A 24,030-nucleotide genomic window follows, 5' to 3' on the forward strand; every position below is an offset into this window, starting at 1 on the left:
GTGATTTGATTGTGTGTCCCTGCATGGCAGAAGGATGGGGCTGGACTGGATGGCCTATTTGCCTAGCTTCCAACAGACCTTTGATGCTTGCCATAGATGCAGGCGAAACGTCAGGAGAGAATGCTTCTGGAAGATGGCCATACAGCCCGGAAAATTCACAGCAACCCAGTGATTCCGACCATGAAACCCTGGGTGTAGTACGAAACGTGTGAGCGCCTTCCGAAGGAGAGCGTGCCAGCAAGAGAAAGGAGCTTAGCCTGGCTTGAGATAAGGAAGAGGGAGGATCTGTGAAGAAGAAGGAAAGCGTGCCCTGAGGGTAATCCTTGACGGCTGGCTTATTTGGTTGGTTGTGTAATAGCAGCGAGTCCCCTCCTCCTCCATCCGTCTGTTTAAAAGCGGATCGCTTTCCCCCTCTGCGCCGGGTTGAGAGATCTCCAGAGCGCTGCTCCATCTCTCTGTGCGTCTCTTTCCCGCCTTTTCTTCTCCTGAGGGAAAATGAAGCGCCTCTCTTTCCTCCTGCTGTTATTAGCGGCCCTGACGGAGGCCCAGCTGCACGGGCGCCGCTTCGAGGACCGAGCCGCGCCTTGCCCCGACCGCTGCGACCGCTCCCGCTGCCCCGAGCTGCCCGCGGACTGCGCCGGCAGCCCCGCGCTCGACCCCTGCGGCTGCTGCCCGGTCTGCGCGGCCCAGGAAGGGGAGCCGTGCTGGGCGACGGCGGGCGGAGAGTTGCCCTCCTGCGCCGAGGGCCTGCTCTGCGTCCTCTCCCCCGGCGAAGGAGGCGCCCCGGCCTCGGCCACCGTGCGCAGGAGGGCCAAGGCCGGCCGCTGCGCCTGCGCCTCCCCGGAGCCCGTCTGCGGATCCGACGGCGAGACCTACACCAGCCTGTGCCAGCTCCGCACCGCCAGCCGCCGCTCCGAGGGACACGGGCAGCCCGCCCTCATCGCCATCCAGAGAGGACCCTGCAGCCACGGTAGGCCTCCCAGCCCTCCCTTCCGTGGTTGGGAGATCAACCCCACACTGCCCAAGTCTCAAGTCCTCAGTGAGGAACAGTTTAGTTAGCTTGACCACATCACACCAGAGCAGGCATGGGCAAACTTGGGCCCTGCAGGTGTTTTGGACTTCAACTCCCACAATTCCTAACAGCCGGTAGGCTGTTAGGAATTGTGGGAGTTGAAGTCCAAAACACCTGCAGGGCCCAAGTTTGCCCATGCCTGCACTAGAGCTTGGATCCACTTTAAACCCTAACCCTAACCCAATGATGGGCAACCTTTTGCGCTTGGTGTGTCAAAATTCACCTAAAAACCTAGTATGACTTGGGTGGTGTGTTACTTCGAGAAAAAAAAACGTAATTTCGTAATATGTATAGTTTAAATAACAAAAATATATCATTGTAATATATAACTGTATTCAATAAATCAAAAACTAGTTACAGTAGAGTCTCACTTATCCAACACTCGCTTATCCAACATTCTGGATTATCCAACGCATTTTTGTAGTCAATGTTTTCAATATATAGTGATATTTTGGTGCTAAATTCATAAATACAGTAATTACTACATAGCATTACTGCGTATTGAACTCCTTTTTCTGCCAAATTTGTTGTATAACATGATGTTTTGGTGCTTCATTTGTAAAATCATAACCTAAATTGATGTTTAATAGGCTTTTACTTAATCCCTCCTTATTATTCAACATATTCGCTTATCCAACATTCTGCCGGCCCATTTATGTTGGATAAGTGAGACTCTACTGTACTACCATTATTTCCATGTACAACAATCTATGGTACCTCTTGCAGTTTCCATGCTGATTTCTCTCTTATTCTAGTTTCAATGTAGTCATGAATAATGAATAATATAATAATAATAGTAATAATATGATAATATACTACAATTATATATATAAAAGTGCATAGTTCCCATGGGGTAAACAACAAAACCACTGGACCAAATCACACCAAATTTGGCCACAAGAGACATAGTCATCCAATCAATCTGCATGCAGCAGCGTGTCAGCAAAAATGGCTAAGCGTGTCAGTGCTGACACGTGTGTCATAGGTTGGCCATCTCTGCCCTAACCCTTCCCATTGTTGGCAGCCCCACACTACCCAAGTCTCCAGTCCTCAGTGAGGAGCCTTTTAGTTAATGTGTTGGCGAAGGCTTTCATGGCTGAAATCACAGGGTTGTTACGAGTTTTCCGGGCTGTATGGCTGTGTTCCAGAAGCATTATCTCCTCACGTTTCACCCACATCTGGGCAGGCATCCTCAGAGGTTGTGAGGTATGGAGAAACTAAGCAAGGAAGGTTTATATATACAGTAGAGTCTCACTTATCCAAGCTAAATGGGCCGGCAGAAGCTTGGATAAGCGAATATCTTGGATAATAAGGAAGGATTAAGGAAAAGCCTATTAAACATCAAATTAGGTTATGATTTTACAAATTAAGCACCAAAACATCATGTTATACAACAAATTTGACAGAAAAAGTAGTTCAATACACAGTAATGTTATGTTGTAATTACTGTATTTACGAATTTAGCACCAAAATATCACGATATATTGAAAACATTGACTACAAAAATGGCTTGGATAATCCAGAGGCTTGGATAAGCGAGGCTTGGATAAGTGAGACTCTACTGTATCTGTGGAAAGTCCAGAGTGGGGGAAGACCCCTTGTCAGTTGGAGGCCAGTGAATATTGCAGAAAGTAGCCAGTAGATGAAGCCATTCAATGCAAATTAGGGTGATAAACTGCAACATTCACGCAGACCTCCAACTGACAAAGAGTTCTTCCCCCACCCTCGACTTTCCACAGATATATATAAACCTTCCTTACTTAGTTTCTCCATACCTCACAACCTCTGAGGATGCCTGCCATAGATGTGGGCGAAACGTCAGGAGAGAATACTTCTAGAACATGGCCATACAGCCCAGAAAACATAAAACAACCCTGTGATCCCGGCCATGAAAGCTTTCAACAACACAGCCAGTAGGCTGTTAGGAATTGTGGGAGTTGAAGTCCAAAACACCTGCAGGGCCCAAGTTTGCCCATGCCTGCACTAGAGCTTGGATCCACTTTAAACCCTAACCCTAACTCTCCCCATTGTTGCGAGTTCAGCCCCACACTGCCCAAATCTCCAGTCCTCAGTGAGGAACCGTTTACCGGGCTGTGTGGCTATGTTCCAGAAGCATTCTCTCCTGACGTTTCGCCCACATCTATGGCAGGCATTATCAGAGGTTGTGAGGTATATTGGAAAACTAAGCAAGGGAGGTTTATATAACTGTGGAAGGTCCAGGGTGGGAGAAAGAGCTCATGTCTGTTGGAGGCCAGTGTGAATGTTGTAATTAATCACCTTGATTAGCATTCATGGCCTTGCCAGCTACATGGCCATCTGTGTGTGTGGGGGGGGGGGGGGGAGGCTTTGATTGTGTATCTCTACATAATAGAATGATGAGGTTGGACTGGATCTCTCTCTCCTTCCCTGGAGGCTTTGAAGCATAGGTTTGATGGCCATCTGTCTGGGGTGCTTTGATTGTGTCCCAGCATTACAGAGTGATGGGGTTGGATTGGTTGGCCCTCTTATCTCTCTTTGTTTCTCTCCTTCTCTGGAGGCTGGATGGCCATCTGTCGGGGGTACTTTGATTCATATATGGTAGAATGATGGGGTCCGACTGGGTGGCCCTTGGGGATTTTTTCCAACTCTTAAGATCCTCTCTATCTCTCCTGGGGTTTTTAAAGCAGAAGCTGGATGGCCATCTGCTGGGGGTACTTTGATTCATGAATGAATGATGGGGTCCGACTGGATGGCCATTGAGGATCTCTTCCACTTCTTACAATCTTGCGCTGTTGAAGGCTTTCATGGCCGGAATCAGTGGGTTGCTGTGAGTTTTCCGGGCTGTATGGCCATGTTCCAGAAGCATTTTCTCCTGACGTTTAACCTGCATCTATAGCAGGTATCCTCTGAGGTTGTGAGGTTTGTTGGAAACTAGGCAAGTAGGGCTTATATATCTGGAATGTTTAGAGTGAGAGAAAGAATTCTTGTCTATTTCAGGCAAGTGTGAATGTTGCAATTGATCAGCTTGATTATCATTAAATAGCCTTGCAGCTTCAAAGCTTGGCTGTTTCTTGCCTGGGGGAATCTTTTGATGGGAGGTGATTAGCGGGCCCTGATTGTTGTCTGGAAGTTCATGAAAGTTTTAAAAAGGTTCATGGAAATGATCATTTGTAACATTCACACGTGCTTCAGACAGACAAGAGTTCTTTCTCCCACCTTGGACATTCCACAGATATATAAACCCCACTTGCCTGAGGATGCCTGCTATAGATGTGGGCGAAATGTCAGGAGAGAATGCTTCTGGAACATGGCCTTACAGACCAGAAAACTCACAGCAACCCATCTTACAATCTTCTCATTCCCCCCCCCCTCTCCTCTGGATGGCCATCTGTCAGGGGTGCTTTGATTGCGTGTCCCTGCAAGGCAGAAGGATGGGGTTGGACTGGATGGCCCTTCGATGGTCTTACGATCTTCTCTCTGGTCCTGTTCTTTATTGCTTTCTCTCCTTCACTGGCAGTTTTATGCAGGGGTGCCTTGATTGTGACAGGGTGGGACTGGATGGCCATTGTGGGTTTCTTTTGGCCCTTAAGACTCCCACTTTCTCCTCTAGATGGCCATTTGTCTGAGGAGCTTTGATTGTGTGCTTCTGCATGGCAGAAGGATGAGCTTGGATTGGATGGTCCTTGGGCTATCTGTATCTCGCTTTCTCTCGCTCTCTCTTTCTGTGGAGAAGTGCTTTGGATGGCCCTTGGGCTCTCTTCCAACTCTTCATAGTCTGTCTATCTACCTTATTTCTCTCCTTTGAAGGTTTTTACTCGGAGACCGGATGGCCTTCTTTTGGGGGTACCTTGATTGTGTGTTCCTTTATGGCAGAATAATGGGGCTCGATTGGCTGGTCCTTGGGCTCTCTTCCAACTTTTAAGCTTTCCTTTCTCTCTCTCTCTCTCTCCCCTTCCTCTCTGGAGACTGTGTTTTTACATAGCAAACTAAAGGGGTTATTATTCTCCGTTTCTGTCTCTGTATCTCTTTCTCTGGAGTTTTTACCCAGAGGCTGGATGGCCATCTGTCGGGGTGCTTTGGGTGTGTGTTCCTGCATGGCAAAATAATGGGGTTGGTCTGGATGGCCCATGAGGGAGGGAGGTCTCATCCAACTTAAAGATTATGACCACTGTTATGACTTATATGGAATTTATAGCACTAGTACTGTTTGGAAGTGTGTATGTGTGTGTGTGTTATCCATATATATTCTGAATAAGGGATGCCCAGCCCAGCACACACATTTATCAGGCTATATGAAAACAGCCTTACATAAGTGCAAGTTGAAGGCTGAGCATCCTATATTTGGAATTCCAAAACCCCAAATGGACCACATGGGATTTTTAGACAGTGACCCTCTTGCTTTCTGATTTTATATTTTCTCACTCATTTGTGTGTGTGTGTGTATTTATCTGTACTCTTACAAATGTACAAGGTTGACCATTCCATATTTGGAATTCCAAAACCCAGATTATCCATATGGATTGCTGATAGTGGGTGCATCTACACTGTAAAATAAATGCAGCTTGACACTGTTTTAACTGCACCTGGTTCAGTTTTGTGGAATCCTTGGATATGTGTAGTTTTACAAGGCCATTAGCCTCTGCTGGTGCCTCACCAAACTACAAATCCCAGGATTCCATAGCTTTGAGCCATGACAGTTCAAGTGGTGTCAAATAACATTCATTCCACAGTGGAGTTGCAGCCAGTATCACCTTTTGCTTCCTGATTTTACATTTTTTAAATATGTATATACAGTAGAGTCTCGCTTATTCAATCTTCGCTTATCCAACATTCTGTATCATCCAACACAGTCTGCCTTTTAGTAGTCAGTGTTTTTGTAGTCAATGTTTTCAATACATTGCAATTTTGGTGCTAAATTTGTAAATACAGTTATTACTACATAACATTACCCTGTATTAAACTGCTTTTTATGTTGATTTATTGTAAAACATTATGCTTAATTTGTAAAAACTTATCGCAATTTGACGTTTAATAGGCCTTCCTTAATCCCTCCTTATTATCCAACATTTTTGCTTATCTGACATTCTGCTGGCCCGTTTATGTTGGATAAGCGAGACTCTACTGTATTCTTATAAATGTACAGGCTGTGCATTCCTTATTCAGAAATCCAAAATCCACAATGTTCCACAGGGGTGGCTGTAACAGTCAGTGTAGAATTAATTCAGTTTGACACCACTTTAACTGCTAAATGCTATGTACTCCTGTGATTTGTAGTTTGCTCAAGTACCAGCTCTCTCTGGCAGAGAAGGCTCAAGACCTTGTGAAACTACAGCTCTGTAGCATTGAGCCATGGTAGTTAAAACGGTGTTGAAATGCGCTCTTTGTGTTCAGACCAGGACCCCAACTCCAAATATCTCACTATGTACTATGTGCATGTACAGGTATTCCAAAACAAACCCCAAAATGAAATCCCAAATACTTTTGGTCCCAAGCATTTTGGATAAAGGACACTGAACCTTTTTTTGTTTTAGGTCTTTTAAACTGTCTTGAGCCCTAATACTGTGGTAAAATAGAAATGAAAAACAATAACAATACACACATCCCAGAATATACAAGTATAAGGCACCATTACATAGGTGTAGCATACCAAGAAGATTTGAGCCATCATGTTTATAACTGTACATATTGCACTGGGTTGCAAAGGTGACGATTCATTAAAAAAAAAAGGTATCCTGGGCATGCTAAATCCAAAAATGATCTCAGATTTGTTCCATAACATACAGGATTTTTCCCTCCACAACTTGCTCAGACATTTGTATCCATACCTGAATAAGATTTCTTTGTGATAAAAAATAAGAAATAGGTATAAAAAATAATGGATGCATGGCACATTTTTGTTTGTGCTTTTCAAATTCAGCATCCAAAAGTACATGAAGAACAGCTACAATATTGAAAGAATAATAATGATCACAGGCCTAAGATAAAGGCTTACTGGAAGCTGCCTATTGCTGAGCTAATAGTCACATCTAACTCTGTATTCGCTGGTGATCAGGCATCTTTCTCTGCCAATCTCAGTCTTTCTGAAGAATCTGGTTTTGAACTTAATAGTTTTCCAATAATAATTGTTGTTGTTATTATTATTATTATTATTATTATTATTATTATTATTATTATCTGTGAGTGTCCCTAGGCCATTTCCCCTTATTTGTGGAATAAGTCATTTGGTGGGTACTCCTTTGCTGGAAGATTTTTAGCAGAAGTTAATAGACACTTGTTAGGATGGAATTCCTTTCCTGGATTTCCTTGCATGAGCAAGGTATGAACTTAGAGATTACTTACAACTTTGATTATGTCATTAAAAACTGCACTTATTCTATAATATGTTTGGTGACGGAAAATCAAATCTAATAATACTCCCCCCCCTTCCTTCAGAAGTACAAAATCTCATTTGGTTGCCCATATCTTAATGATAATTGGTTGTGGGTGAGTGTGCATTTATAAAGAACCCAAACTTTTAAAGTCGGACTACTGCTCAAGTGATTATGAAATTTCTTTGGGCAATACCACGGAGAGGTCATGCTACCCTCATTCCCCCACCCCCTTTCCAAAACAGAAATAAAAGTGGGTCATCAGGGCAAGATGGTGAGAAGGAGAGAATTAGTTAATCCTTGTGAATTGAAGGGGGGAACAAAAGTGGATGGTCTGAGTAAGGAGACAGGAGGAAGCAGACTGGGGTGGAGGAGAATGTGGTATTGCTTGGGAAATTAGCAAGTGGAAAGTCTGTAGAGAGATGGGATGAGAAGCCGGCTGGGAAAAGATTAGTATTTTTCTAGTTTTATTTCAAAAGCAAATCAATAGTGATAAAAGACATTATTTCCTTTTGTTTTTGATGCAGTGCAAATACACAACTACTAGCCATTGCATGTACAGTACTGTTAATTCCAGAATTATACGTTGCTGCTAAGTAGATTGAATGCAATGTTACAATCAGCTAAACAGGGCATATCTGTGTGATAGTGTTACATTAGCAATGATTGATAATAGTCACAAGAATTTTCCTACTGGCTGTTAGGAATTGTGGGAATTGAAGTCCAAAACACCTGGAGAGCCCATGTTTACCCATGCCTGCTCTAGAGCATGTCTACTTAGAAGTAAGTCCAACTGAATTTAGTGGAATTTACTCCCTGGTTAATGTGTAGAGTTATACAGCCTTAATCATGTGCAATGTGGTCTTAACTCAATATTCTCATTTTAATTAGACATAATTTCAACGCAAACTCTTGTCTGATTGAGGTCCCTTCCACACAGCCACATAACCCAGAATATTAAGGCAGGAAATCCCACATTATCTACTTTGAACTGGGATATATGGCAATGTGGGCTCAGATAACCCAGTTCAAAGCAGATATTGTGGGATTTTCTGCTTTGATATTCTGGGATATAGGGCTGTGTGAAAGTGCCCTAAGAGTCACCCAAGTGCCTTAATACATTGCAATCTGATGTCACACTCCTATAAAATAAATAAAAAAAACAGTCCTTGGATGCTGTAGTGTTGGACAGAGAAGTGGCTGATGAAAGACTGCTTTATCCATACTTCTCTGCCCATTTCCTGACTCAGCTAACCCACTCCCACCAGCTATTTTTCCATGTAAGGGGAAGGTAAAAGTGCTAATTCAAGGAGAGGGAAGCAAATGGGGTGGGGGTAGTGAGTGGAAAAGCAGATAAAAGAGAAAGAATTAAATGGTCCCTTTCCTTTATCCAAACTTGCAAAATCTTATGACTGCTCTTCATTAAGGAAAAGTTGAGAGACGGTTACTCGTCTGGTGTGCAACATCTGGTTTGGCTCTAGATAGTATTTTCCTAGAGATAAATATTTTCTTTTAGAAGAGCATGCCTGAAGAATCAACAAGAGCTCTGCCCTTGCTAGCTTCCTACCTGATGCTTGCTAAAGGCTGGATTCTTAAACTGAGGGCCCTTCCACACAGCCATATAACCCAGAATATCAAGTCGGAAAATACCATAATATCTGTTCTGAACTGGGTTATCTGAGTCCACACTGCCGTATATTCTAATTCAAAGCAGAAAATGTCAGATTTTATTCAGCTGTGTGGAAGGGGCACTGAACACAGGGTTTTATTTGTGAGTAAATATAAATAAGAACACACTGTAAGGCTATATCCATGGAAGACTTATGTGCAAAATTATGATTCTTGCAATATTCTTATAAAATGATGGGCAAAGTGATGATTTTTAATTCCAAATAGGGCGTAGGAGTGGAGAGTTTTAATCCTACCTCCAACCGTTTTTCCACCAGAAGTTCACTTTTTAAGTTTTTTCTCCTGAGGGTGCTCTACTATCAGTAAGGATGAAACACATCTAAAAAGTATTTTGACTGGGAAAGTGTGGCAAGCTGTAAGAATACATCTCTATTTGTTGTTGCACTTTAGATCAGTAACACCACCCCTGATTCTAGGTTTAATTGGGAATGATGGGGCTGGATGCTGCCACGTCTAACAAAGTTCTGCACCGCTTACTTCTTCATAAATGTGCATATTGCTATTTTGACCTAGTAACTGTTGGATCAGCCTGCAGTGCATGCAATGATTAGCGGTATTGGACAGACTTGAGACGTTTAAGGCTAGGATTCTAGAATGAAACTATGCAGTCTGGAATGAATGTAGACTCTTGGAGTATTTTTTTGTACCTCTGTTTTGAAGAAAGCCTGACATGTTGTCCAAACATCTGGTAGATCTTGGGATAGGCCTGGAATATGGGTGCAAACACTTCTTTTGAAAAAGGGTAATCTTGAAGTCACATTTTGCTGAGGACAGGCAAAGAACTTTAAGATATTTTTGCCTGTTCATTACACATCCAAACTATAAGACTTTAGTGATCTTTCTTGCTACTATGGTCTTTCCACGGATCTGCATGCCCCCTTAATTCAGCTCAGTTTGGCGATTCATCTCTGCATTGATTCATCTGGGATCAATCTGTTTTCGATGCAAACCATGAATCTGAATTAGGGATCTAGATTCCCAGTGCTCTTCTGTTGCATCGGGAGTGGCTTTATGCTTTGTTTGTCAACATCTGCATAAATTCTTGCCAGAGAATACAGCACTCTTTGTTCCTGACCTAGAAGTCCTTCACTTGCTCACTGAATGCTGAGACTTTTCTACTTCTGACCTCAGCAAATTGACTTGGTGCTGCCTCTTAATTTTTGCAAGTAGGTTAAAGATGCTGTAATGTCCTGACAACTGTCTTGTTGTTGACTACAATCAAGTCAACTTTTGTCTTATGGCAGTTCCATGAATGAGCAGTCACCAGATCCAAGTCACGAGATCATTCGCAATCATGCTCAGGTTTCCCAGGCTCAGCTGTTTACATTGAAGACAGATAGTAATCCTGGGTTTTGGTCCTACATTTTCTGTGGTGACTTAGACTGTCCAACTTCTACCATATATGATTAACTGATGAGAAGAACTAATAGGGACTAAATCAATGGTTTGCTTACTCAACCCTCTAGGCAATAAAATGATCATAATTTTTGCCTTATAAAATTAATTAAGCATACAGTATAATAATAAATGTGCTTTGCGAATTAAATAAATATGCTTGTTGGCAGAGCAAAATTGCATAGATAGACAAAAGCTCTTGAATTATGATCTTAAAAAAGATTTGCACAGAACAACTAAAAGCACTTCATTTGAGTGCACATTATCAGCTAAGTTCTCAAATTAACAAATCAGCAAAAAGGCTTTTAAGCTTGGTTATTCATCAAGACAGTCGTTTGGAAACGAAAAAAGAAGGATTCAGATGATAACCAACAAGACCCAAACCTTAAACACCATACTTTCAATGAACCGATGTGTGTGTGTTTTCAAATTATCTTTCAATTTATGATGACACTATTCATTTCAAGACTTTTCTTAGATGAGAAGTACTGAGAGGTGGTTTTGCTAGTTCTTTCCTCCAAAATATATCTTAAAGTCTCTGGTTTTCATTGGTGGTCTCCCACCAGAGTATTCACCAGGGCTGACTCTGCTTAGTTTCCAGGACCAGACAGGACATGGTGCTTTTAGGGCATTTAGTCAGACTCAGTGAGATAATGTTAAAAGCTCATAGATCTTCAAACTGAAAAGAGAAGAAATGTAGAAAATAAACTGGCTATAAACTTAATCCCACAGTCTGCCCTTGAACACTACAGTTGTCCCAGGTTGCCTATTAAAGTTGTTAATGAGCAAATCCCACTCCCCTCCACATTATATCACTTTGGTGTTTTTCTGATATGGTCAGGCTAGAGATTCACTATGTAGTTTTTCTTGCTTATTTTTGATATCTGGATCAGTCCAAATTTGTTCCAACAAGGGTGTTCCATTCAGAACTGAATTCAATTAATCTAATTTGATACAGTTGTTTAAACTGCTATCAAGTCAATTTTGATTTATGACAACCCCATCAATGAGAGACAACCAACTTGCCATACTTGGAACCTGCAAACTCACAGCTGTGCCATACTTGAGTTTATCAACCATCTTCTTTTCCTACTGCCTCCTGATTAAAAAAATAATAATCATATTTTCTCATGAGTCAGTTTGGCTTCTAGCAAAGGTTCAGATTTTTTTTCTTTAGGCTTCTTTATTAGTCATTTTGGCACTCCATGGTATCTGTACAACTGTCTCCAGCACAGCCATTTCAAATTTTCATCACTGTCCAATTTCCAAAACTATACTTAGACATTAGAAACACAGTGGAATGGAGCTGATCCCAAACTGGTCCAAATTGGTTCTATTCACTTGGTTCCATATTAGTTACACAGCCATAATTATATCTTTATCATATACAGGAAAGTATTAACACAATTCTCAAAGAGTGTTTGAAACATCTAGCTATTATTTCTCATTGTAGTAAGCCCCCCTGTACATGGATTTGATATCCAGTTTCACTCCCTTCTCCAGAAAAAAGAATTCCCTAAGTGTTTATGGCTTATATTGATCCTCCAATGTGATTTGATGGTATAGTTTTAAAAAATGTTCACATGACTTCAGGTATTGATAGGGCTCTTGGGACATATCCCCTTTGGATCCAGGAAACATTCTGTATAGTTCTGATTTCTTTACTTTTGTGTTGGCTTAATAGTATTTTACATATAAAAATAGCCAGGGAGATGACTTTGTAGGTATGTCCACCAGAGCAGATGTAACTGAAGTGCCTAATCTTAATCTCTTTATAGCTAAATGCCCTTGAGTCAAGTGATGATGTCATGGAAAATGAAATCAGAAAAGCAAAGTCAGCAATCTTAGCAGAGTAAATGGATACTGCAAGCCCATGGAACCATTCTTGGCAGTGCTAAAACCTATTCCATCAGAATCTGCATTTCATATTTTAGCCTGAGGCTGGATAAATATTTGCAAGTGCTGGAGAATAGTACTCAGAATCACCATGTAGAAAATTTGGGTCTTAAACCTGATCAGTTCTTGGAAAGCTTTACGCTGCTTTCATTATACAAACTTACCTTACCTGATAATAAAATGTATTGAATCTAGCGAACCCTGCTTTTCAATTCCTTTGTTTGACAAATTCCAAAAGATTGACAAATTTGAAAAACCACTGATAGGGTAATTTGCAAGATCCATATTTATTTATTTATTTCAATTATTTATACCCACTCTTCTCACCCGAGAGGACTCAGGGCGGCTTACAAGTGGCAATTGATGCCGTTACACTGTTATACAATGAACTAAAACGTTAAAACAGTTAAAACAGTCATAAAATACAATATACAAAGCTTAAACAATGCAAAGTGCTTATGCCATTCATCCACCAGACCTTATACAAGAGCCTTAATTCAGACCGCGTCGAAGCCAAGACATACTTATTCTTCAAATGCCTGCATACATAGCCAGGTTTTCAGTTTATATAATTCTATAACCACAATATTATTATGAAGCATTTCCTGGGTATGCTACCTCTGAGGATGCAGTTGAGAAAACATGAATTATACGGTCTTTTCCTTGCTTTGAAATTAATTTCCTTTGAATGTACAACAGAAAACCATGGAAACAAACTGTAGTACCAAGATCTTTATCAATTTGTTTCATTCAGCTTGTTCAGGCTCATGGGTGACCCTAGTGTAATTTGATCTTATTTCAGTGTTGATATTGAAATGAACCTTTTTCATCCAACAGTTGGAAATAGATATATACTTGCTGTGTAAAACAAAACACAGTGATACTAGTCTGGGTGTATGTGGAGAAATGAGTTTCAACTTGTGAAATATTCACAAGTTGAAAAATATTTAATTTAAGAGTAGATTCACATATAAAACCAAGATGGTGTAGTGGTTTGAATTCACACTCAGCCATGGAGACCCACTGGGTGTCTTGAGCAAGTCATACTTTTCAACTTTAGAGAAAGGCAAAGGAAAATCCTTGCTAAATGAATCTCGCTGAAAACACCATGTAATAAGGTTGTCTTAAAGTCTCCATAAGTCAGAAATGATTTGAAGGCACACGACAACAGATTCACATACAACTAGTGCTTTTCCCGGCTTGTCCAGGTCATGCATAAACGCAGGCCATGTACAAATGGAGGACTCATAGCAGTGGTGCTTAACTTATTAAAGTACATGACATAATCCTTAGGCTGCACCATTTGCACAAATCCCATCTCTTTCAGGCTTAACTCATATGCAGATTTACTGAGAGCACAGCCCACTGTCATTGCATTAAATATGGGCAGTCATTGTACTAACAACCTTGCAGTATTTGGGAGAGTGAAGCTTTCCAAACCTTTATGCCAGCTGGATTGTGGCATGGTTTTCCCCCATTAGTTGTGCATTAATGGCTCAGATGATTGTGTTTCTGGAATTTGCTTGATTAGAAAAATCCTACTAGTTTCAGAGTGGATGCAGCTTTAACCTTTTAAAACATTTTAAATGAAAAAAATTCAAATTCATTATTGAATCTCTATCTGTTGCAGCTAATGATGCCATAAACCTGTGTAGTTGCCCTTGAAGAATTCGAATTGTGACATATTATGTGCATATCTTGATTGACTGAACATTTCCTTTGTATCTTACCTGGAAAGATACAAAAGAAATCATTTGTTTTTCCAGTTTGCATTGTAACCTTCAGGAAAGAATGTTTCTATCCGTTCGTACCAGCAAATAATAACAAATTCTTTGTTACATTGTCCTAATCTTCCATTTTTGTAAACATCCAGAATGTTGTTTATTACATTAGCAGTGGCCTGATTTGAAATTCATTTGAGGAAAGTCCATTCGGTTTGAGCCCCAGAGTTATAAACAGGATTTGTTCCTAGAGATCGGTTTTGGGTCCACAAAGTTTTTTAATTCCTAAAATTATTGAAGAAACACTAAAATTTGCTTTTCTATCTTGGAAAGGGATCAGTGGAGAAGAACAAAATTTTATTGGGAAAAATTCATTCTGACTATCAAATCAAGATGTATGCTTGTTTAAAAGGTTTTAATATATGTGTCCCATCCAATGGTATTAAAAAATTAAAAACATATACTTAAAAAACCAGTAATATTCAGGAAAAATATACAGCGAAGAAACCATTGAAAACCAACAAACTCCTCAGTATCCCTATTACAGCATGAACTAGAAGCTTGAATGTACATCTATTGAGTCTACAAAAGTAAAAATATTTTGCCCCAAGTGACCAGTGAAAAGTACTTTGGGGTAAACTTTCAGGTAGACCGCCTGAGAAGATTGAATTAAATATAAACTTAGGTAACAGTCCAGTATCTCTGTGATTCCTTTCCCTTTGCCATTTCCTATTTATTTGTTATATTTGCATTCCGTCTTACATCCAGTGACCCAAAATGGGGTACTGTTGGAAACCCTCCAGAGCATACTTTTGGGTGGTGCTGGGGACAGGAGGGAAAGGAGAACATCTTGTTCTGGCTGCTGTGCAAAAAGGGTGGAATCACCTCTTCCTGGAATTGCTGATGGAGTTTCTTCCATCAGCAGATGTCCCCAGTTGGATCCAGCCCAAAGTTCACAGCAAATAACTTTTTCTCCCTCGTTTTCCCTCTGCAACTTTCTGTGCTTTCTGAAAATCTGCTCTTATAGGTTTGAGTGCTCATTGGAAATGGTGGTAGACAAGATTTGGGAAGAAGAAAATGATAGTTCCCTTGGGGAGAGAGGGTGATCTATAAATAAAATTATTATTATTATTATTATTATTATTATTATTATTATTATTATTATAGTAATGTAAGCTGATAGAAATGTCAAATTGATACAGTTTGACACCACTTCGACTGCCATAACTCAGTGATATGGAATTATCAGAGTTATACTTTTACAAGGTCACAATCTTCTCTGCCAAAGGGTATTGGTACCCCAGCAAATGATAAGTACCGGTATTCCATAGCATTCTGCCATGGTAGTGGCAGTGGTGTCAAACTGCATTAATTCTACATTGTAGATGTGCCCTTACTTTGTGCAGATAGTGCAAGTGTCAAGATGTTTTTATTTCTTCACACAATTCATGCCCTTCCACATCTCCTGCAGCTCGGAAATCTTGACAAAATTTATTTCTGCTGTCTGCCTGGTTTTTGACCTGGATACCCAGTTTCTAGGTTTCCAGTCTGGTTCTCAGACATCCTTATGTTTCCTTCACTATTTTCCTCCCTTGACTCTGATGAATATGTTTTGACTGTGATCATTTGGTGTTTCTGGAGACTCAACACTTGTATTTCCTCTAGCTGGTGCTTTTGTATGAATGGCAATAGGAAAAGGAGGGTGGGACTGAAAAAACAGGTCTCATCCCTGATGCAGCAAAACTAATTTTGCAGTCAAAATGCTCGAATGGTTGCATAAAGTTATGATGATGATTGGCAACTTACATGGAATCCTTGAGCTATCTTGCTATTTTTAAATAAAGTAAAGTCATTGAATAATTTTGAGAATACAGTGGCCTAGATCTAAACTTATGATGCATCTCCTCTGTTGAATTAATACAGCTTGACATCACTTTAAATGCCATGGCTAAATGTTATGGAATCATGGGAATTGTAGTTTTACAAGGTCTTTTGCCTTCTCAGTCAAGAGTGCTGGTGCCTCACCAAACTTCAAATGCCAGGATTCCAAAGCATTAAGTGATGGCAGTAAAAATAGTGTTGGTCTGTATTAACTCTACTGTGTAGATGCACCTTTACCCATACTTGACTAATTGAAGTACCATTGAATTCAGTCAATTTCTCTACATATAACTGTTCCGATCCATCCGAAAGTTCATTTTGTGTAGAGCAGTTTACTTTTTAAAAACTGAATTTTTAAATATAGATTCATTATAATTTTCATTGTTAGCATAATTTGATTTTTAGAAAAAAAGTGTAATTCATGATACACTCCATCTTTCATTTAGGTTTTGCACAATGCTCATTTACTCTTAGCAAGGCTGGCTTGGGTTGCTGCATTAGTATGTGTGTCTCTTAATAAGTATGGACTACCTGATGGACGTTGCCTAACCTCAGGAACAGTTACTAAAATTGTTAAGTGAAAAAAATTGTCTGTATTAAGACTCTTTCTAGGTCATTAAAGGGCACTGAGATTCTTGGTCATATCCATCCAGTTGTTATTCTTAGCTGAAATGGTCATATTGATTAAGCTGCTGAATGATTAGTCTGTGCTTTTATAAATTCTATTGCTTCGACAGGTTTGCTCTCTTTAGGATTAGTAATTGCACTTGGGTCAATGTGTTTCTATTTTCTGTCCATGCTTTCATAGTCTGGTTGTACAGGACCCATTAAAGTAACTGGAAAAAGAGTTTATAATGGACTAAACACTAAAATCGCACTTTAGTTTTGTACGTAACTGTAAAATACCAACCTCACGTCCCATGGCTTCCTACTCAAAAACAAATCAGAAGAATATATAGTTACGTTGCATTTATTATTCGAGATAGGTGAACAATTTTTAGTCACTCAGATGCAGAATTAAAAAATGCTGTTTTTGTTGAATATTTGATGTCCCTTTCTAACATGCAGGGTTATTGTATTATTACCAAAAGTAAATTCCAAATTTGGGGGAAAACATAGCTAGAAGTTAAGTTTTATTTTAACTGGGGCTTAGGATTTTAAGCCAGTTTCCAAATTACAACACATTTGTAGCCAGTTCTTCTGAAATAAACTTTAAATGATGTAATTTCTGTATGTTTATTTTAGTTTGCTGGGAGTTGTTGCTTGAAATATGATTCTTAAAATTTACACAACATTAAGGCAAAATAGGAACTCTTCCTTCCTTTCCGTATACTCTGTTAGTGTCTTAAGAATTTGATTTACCAGCCTCATTAATTAATTATTTTCTTCAAGATTTTCCATGGAGACAACTGGTTCCTTGTCTCCACAGCAAGAATATCTGCTGCACTGAATATTAACACTTATATCAAATGTTCTCTTGTATAGGACATCTTACTAAATGCAATAGTTGCATCCTGTTTTCCAAGAGATAAATGTCAAGCATTTAAATAAAATCCAAACACAGGTGCATATTTTGTTTACAGTGCTGAATCCTATTTTCCACTATTTCTGGTATTTCCATGCCACTGTGTATATCAACTTTAAAACAAGAAGAAGGTTTATATCTATTAAGTTTCCTATTTAATTGGTAGAAACATGTGAGAAGTCTCTGTTTTGAATCGGAAGTTGTAAAAATGGAAAATAAGCCACAAAGAGAAGGCATTGAAATCCAGAAGCATGTGGACAATTTCAACAGAAAGGAGGAAACAATGAAACTGAACAAAATCTGGTTACCAGTATCAAAAAACTCTAAAATCAGGACAGCAAATAAAGAACAACACTCAAAAACAGGGGAATTCCAGGGTTAAAACAAACAGGGCCAGCTAATCGCCTCCTAACAAAAAATTCTCCCAGGCAGGAATCAGCCAGGCTTGGAAGCTGAATCAAGGTAGCCAACTGCAACATTCACTCTTGCCTCAAACAGACAAAAGTTCTTTCTCCCACCCTGGACATTCACAGATATATCCCTGCTTGCCTAGTTTCCAACATACTTCACAACCTCTGAGGATGCCTGCCATAGATGTGGGCGAAACGTCCGGAGAGAATGCTTCTGGAACATGGCCATACAGCCCGGAAAACTCACAGCACCCTAAGCCATAAAGAGTTCTTAACTTTTAATCATTCTAATGGTGTTGTTTTCAGGCGAATTGCTAAATGGTGTCTTGGATTCTTAGTCCCCTTCTACATATAAAATCCAGATTATCTGCTTTGAACAATTGTATGGCAATGTAGACTCATATAATCCAATTTTAACGCAGATAACATGGATTATCTGCGTTGGTAATCTAAATTATATGGCAGTGTAGAAAAGACTTTAGACTCTTCTTCATCCTTCTGAATGGAATGGTATGCCTCGTTTCCCTCTTGTTTTGTCCACTACCATCTTTACTTGTGAGCTAAGCAGCTAAGCAGACTGTAATTTGTCAACATTAAGGAGGAGAAAAAAGTAATTACAATAGGTTGCGTAAGGGGGGATATTTGCATCAGGTTTATGTGTGCATTTACAATCCAACGTTGTCTCTGAAGGACTATAAGTTGCTCACTTTTGGCCATAGTTGCCCATTTGTGGAGTAAAGAATGACTGACCTTTTGATGTTGAAGCTCATTTTTTAAAGAGTGGAGAGAATTCTCATTTTTCATCTTGTGAGTAACTGTCAGCCTTGAGTTATTTTTCTTTTGGCAGTGGACACCCTGGTTTATCTTCCTTCCTGTCTTGTTAGAAGCTTTCTCTCTCATTGCTTCTGAAGATCAATATATGCCTCTCAAATATTTCCATTGGCTTACATTTCCGATAGCTTTGATAGAGGGAATGTAAAGTGCAGTAAAAAAAATATCAACAGCCTATGGGTCATATTTGGAAATTTAAGAGGCCGCTTCCTCTGTGTTTTGGTAAGTTTCAATTAAGCTTTATGACCAGCCTTCTTTGGTAAAATGTTATAATAGTTTTAAAAGCAGGCTTGGGAGATTGTGGTTAGATACCACTCTCAAATAAGAATAAGACCTGGGGTTCATGAATTTTCAACGCCTACTCTAACTTCTAGTCTCTTCTTTGTTAGTAAATGATGTTCTATTTCTTGATGGTCTTTTCTAACAGCAGCAGTAATAGCAACAGCAGTGACTATAATCATGTTGAGGGCTGGTTGATTCATACACCGCTGTCTGTGGTTTATAATTGAGTAGGGAGAAGACTTCCTGTTTAAAACCAAGGTGTTCCTGCCTGAAGATTTAATGGACCAACATAATTTATGACTTCATTCTTTTTTTGTTATTAAATAATTAAGAAGAGCCAGCCTAGTCTGAAAATGGGCTATTAGGGACTATAAATGTTAGAGCCCCAGATTCTAGCCCAGGGCTTTTTAAAATCCATGACAGTTTCTATATGGCATTGTAGTACAAGAGAAAGAAAACATGTTATGTCTTCATCCTTGAAGGTGAAGTGCATTGCTGTTTTCCTGCAGATGGGCAGGTATGACTGAAAACAAAATGTGAGTCATACTTTAAAACAGTACACAGTACAACCATTTATCCTATATAGGAATCAAAGAAGTAGCTATTCTTGCCCTTTATGTCTGCACTTTGTAAACAGCGTCAGTAGTTATGGGAATACAGATGAATTACGCTATGGTGATTTTGTTGAGTAAGTAGTTTTATCATATAATAGATACAGGAGAATTCAAACATTTTCCTGTTTCAGTGTGGCTTTTCACTTAATGCAACTTCAGTTATTCTCTTTTTAGGTTATGTGCAAGTGAACAAAGAACGCTTCTCTCTTTTTTGTAGCGGTCAACTCTGCATGGATGACCTTTTTTTTGTCCCCAAAAGGGAGAGGCATTGTCTATTTTAAAATTGTTGTTCTTCTATTAGGAAAAATTGCGGAAAATAATGGGTTGCTCTGAGTTTTCCAGGCTGTATGGCCATGTTCCAGAAGCATTCTCTCCTGACCTTTCACCTATATCTATAGCAGCCACACTCAGATGTTGTCAACAACCACTGAGGGTGCCTACCATAGATGTGGGCGAAACATCGGGAGAAAATGCTTCTGGAACATGGCCATGTAGCCTGGAAAATTGCAACCCAGTGATTCCGTCCATGAAAGCCTTCGACAACACAATGAATAAATAGATTGCATATACTGCGCTTAAAATCCCAACTAACCATAGATGTGTTTTTGCTATTTATACAGGCACTGGAGGGTCCCAGAAGTAGAAATTGACTCCTTGGTTCAGTTAAAGTTGCAGTTTTAAACAATGTGTATGTCAAGAGTCAGACGCCAGTTAACATTCAAAACAGAGTTTATTCCGAAGATAAGCCAGAAAATAACATAAACACAGGAAATATCCTTGAAACACTTCACTTTTCAGTGTTTCGAGAGTAGATTGGACAATAATAACTCAAAAAACGAGCCACGCTAATTTCCCATGCTGGCATTCAATAAAAAACTAAATAACGCTTCAATTCAGCTTTGGAAAACAAATAGAGTTAATTGCTGGAAAATAAACAAACTAGAAAAGCAATAAAGCTGCTTCCACGGTGCAGATAAGCCGAAAGCCTCAAAGGGATGATGAATAGCCGTCGTCAGAAGAATCCAAGGTCAGGTCAGGAGGCAGAAGAAATTCCGAAAGACAAACCAATAGTCAGAAGCCGGGAGTAGCCGTCAGTCAGAGGGAGTAGACAGAAGCCAGGTCAAATTCAATCCAAAGTCCGAAGAGGGTGCAGTCATCCAAAACAGGTCCACGATAAGACACAGTGAGAGCCAAGCTAGGTGATATCAGCAGATTCAAATCATAGTCCAAGTCCAGTCTTCACAGAGATCCCAATGGCGCCTCAGCAACACCTTGCCACACGCAAAGTGCAGTGGCCAAACATTCCCATTTTATTCCCCTTCCTCCTGGGTGACCAAACACTCACACCCAAACACCAGGTGTCCCAAATCTACTCAGAGTCTGAACTCCACACAGCTAGAGCTCGTGGATCTGGAGTACCTAGCAATTCGTCGGAGTCCCAAACATCCTGCCCACACTTAGCCCCATGAACACTTAAAGAACCATCCTCCCTTCTCCAAGCATCCCAATTGGGATCAGCTCCTGCAGAAACCCCAGGTTCAGAAGTATCCATAGGCCCCAAATTCCCAGACATCACCGGTGGCTGTGCCCATTCAGTGCCCGCTTCCCCAGCCACCACCTGTTCCTCAGCATCCATCTCCCCATCTGAATCTTCCTCAGAAGATCCCCCATATAGCTCTCTAAGTCGCTTCCTGCGCAACTCCTCCAGTGAACCCTCATCACGAGGGTTTTTTCTTCCTCTTCGAATTCCATCACCATCAACCATAATCCCCGAAGGCGCAGTCACAACAGTGTATGAGAGGTCCATCTTTGCTCCCTCTTAATGTTAGATGACCAAACCCTTGTATCAAAGAGCACTAAGACATAATTGTCTTCCTTTTATTAAGAAGGAAATAGTAATAACTACTTTGTTTTATATCTCTGGTTTCCTGTTAGGTTTATGTACGCTTTAATTAAAGAGACCTCCTGAAGGATACATGTTTTTTCTGTCTTAGAAGAAATAAATTATACATTTGCATGCTTAAGAGGAAATACTTAAATTAGTGCAAAAAGAATATGTAAGGCCTCATTTATACTGCCATATAATGCAGTTTTTGACTAAATCCAGATTATCTGCTTTGAACTGGATTATATGTTGTGACTGCGCCTTCGGGGATTATGGTTGATGGTGATGGAATTCGAAGAGGAAGAAAAAACCCTCGTGATGAGGGTTCACTGAAGGAGTTGCGCAGGAAGCGACTTAGAGAGCTATATAGGGGATCTTCTGAGGAAGATTCAGATGGGGAGATGGATGCTGAGGAACAGGTGGTGGCTGGGGAAGCGGGCACTGAATGGGCACAGCCACCGGAGATGTCTGGGGATTTGGGGCCTATGGATACTTCTGAACCTGGGGTTTCTGCAGGAGCTGATCCCAATTGGGATGCTTGGAGAAGGGAGGATGGTTCTTTAAGTGTTCATGGGGCTAAGTGTGGGCAGGATGATTGGGACTCCGACGAATTGCTAGGTACTCCAGATCCACGAGCTCTAGCTGTGTGGAGTTCAGACTCTGAGTAGATTTGGGACACCTGGTGTTTGGGTGTGAGTGTTTGGTCACCCAGGAGGAAGGGGAATAAAATGGGAATGTTTGGCCACTGCACTTTGCGTGTGGCAAGGTGTTGCTGAGGCGCCATTGGGATCTCTGTGAAGACTGGACTTGGACTATGATTTGAATCTGCTGATATCACCTAGCTTGGCTCTCACTGTGTCTTATCGTGGACCTGTTTTGGATGACTGCACCCTCTTCGGACTTTGGATTGAATTTGACCTGGCTTCTGTCTACTCCCTCTGACTGACGGCTACTCCCGGCTTCTGACTATTGGTTTGTCTTTCGGAATTTCTGCTGCCTCCTGACCTGACCTTGGATTCTTCTGACGACGGCTATTCATCATCCCTTTGAGGCTTTCGGCTTATCTGCACCGTGGAAGCAGCTTTATTGCTTTTCTAGTTTGTTTATTTTCCAGCAATTAACGCTATTTGTTTTCCAAAGCTGAATTGAAGCGTTATTTAGTTTTTTATTGAATGCCAGCATGGGAAATTAGCGTGGCTCGTTTTTTGAGTTATTACTGTCCCAATCTACTCTCGAAACACTGAAAAGTGAAGTGTTTCAAGGATATTTCCTGTGTTTATGTTATTTTCTGGCTTATCTTCGGAATAAACTCTGTTTTGTATGTTAACTGGCGTCTGACTCTTGACATTATATGGTAGTATAGACTCAAATAATCCAGTTCAAAGCAGATAATCTGGACTTAGAAACGGGATTATATGATAATATTATATGATCCAGCCTATAATGTATGAGACTGTACTGAAGTTGCAATTATTCTCTCCTGCAATTTAAAGTATTGTGTTATCATTCTGCAATGAATAGGTCTTCGTGTCTTCGCGTCTGTGTGGCCTTTCCCAAGAGTAAATTTAAAATTTCAGATAAACCGGGGTTGTCCAACACTCCTGTTTGTAGTTTTTCACCTTGCAGAATAGAATAGAATAGCAGTACATGTTTGTTGATGAAGATACAAAGAGGCATTTCTGCCTTTCAGTACATCTCTGCCATTTAAAACAACAGCTGAGCTTTGAGGTGGGGTAGGACTCTCCTATTTCTTCAATAAGCCTGCATGGAAAAGTTGCCACTTTGGAGGCAATCCACAGTCCCCTCTTTTTTGGCTACCCTGGTTGGGACAGGCAGAAATTAATATTGGAAACGTTTCTCTTCTATAGTTCACAGAACCCTGCAACCCAGTGTAGTAAAAAAAAAAAACTTTTCTAAGTTCTGTTCAAATTCTCTGAAGGTGCTGAATTACTCTCTTCTCTGCTGTAGATTTTGCATGTTTTCTGTTATTACCCTTATAAAAATGGAAATTATTTTCTCACTCATGTGGATACACGAAATGATGTGAGTAATCTGGTCCTCAGATGCTGTTGAACTAAAATTTCCAGCATTTCCAGTACACTATTGTTGAGACTGCTGGGAACTGGAATTTAACAATATATGGAGGGTAATTTGATTTCTATAGTATACTTTTATCAGCTTTCTCCCTTTGAAATTTATTGTGTGCCTTCAAGTCCTTTCCACCATATGTTGACCTTAAGGCTAAATGAGCAATGGTTTTTTTCTTTCTTGGTAACATTTGTTCAGAGAGGAGTTGCCATTGCCACTGCCTTCATTTGAAGCTCCGAAAATGTGATTTGCTCAGGGTCAGCCGTAGATTTCCACAGCTGAGTGGGATTTCACATGGTTTAATAAGGTAGCGCTAGTGTACACACTGTTTGATCCTTCAGTGATTTTAAATTTACTTTCACTGAAGAGAGTAGTTGACCATCCTTGCATATCT

General features: G+C 40.3%; 1 protein-coding gene across 1 annotated transcript in view; it reads left to right on the plus strand.

The window, feature by feature from the left end:
* Window positions 1-368: 368 nt before the first annotated feature.
* The window catches only part of htra1 (HtrA serine peptidase 1), a 52,849-nt gene continuing 29,187 nt past the window's right edge, over window positions 369-24,030 (plus strand). Inside the window, exon 1 of the mRNA XM_003218617.4 lies at window positions 369-970. Coding sequence (XP_003218665.1) covers window positions 496-970 — 475 coding nt within the window. The 5' untranslated portion in view covers window positions 369-495. The remainder of the gene's footprint in view (window positions 971-24,030) is intronic.

Source organism: Anolis carolinensis, chromosome 3, assembly GCF_035594765.1.
Source record: "Anolis carolinensis isolate JA03-04 chromosome 3, rAnoCar3.1.pri, whole genome shotgun sequence".
NCBI classification, from domain to species: Eukaryota; Metazoa; Chordata; class Lepidosauria; order Squamata; family Dactyloidae; genus Anolis; species Anolis carolinensis.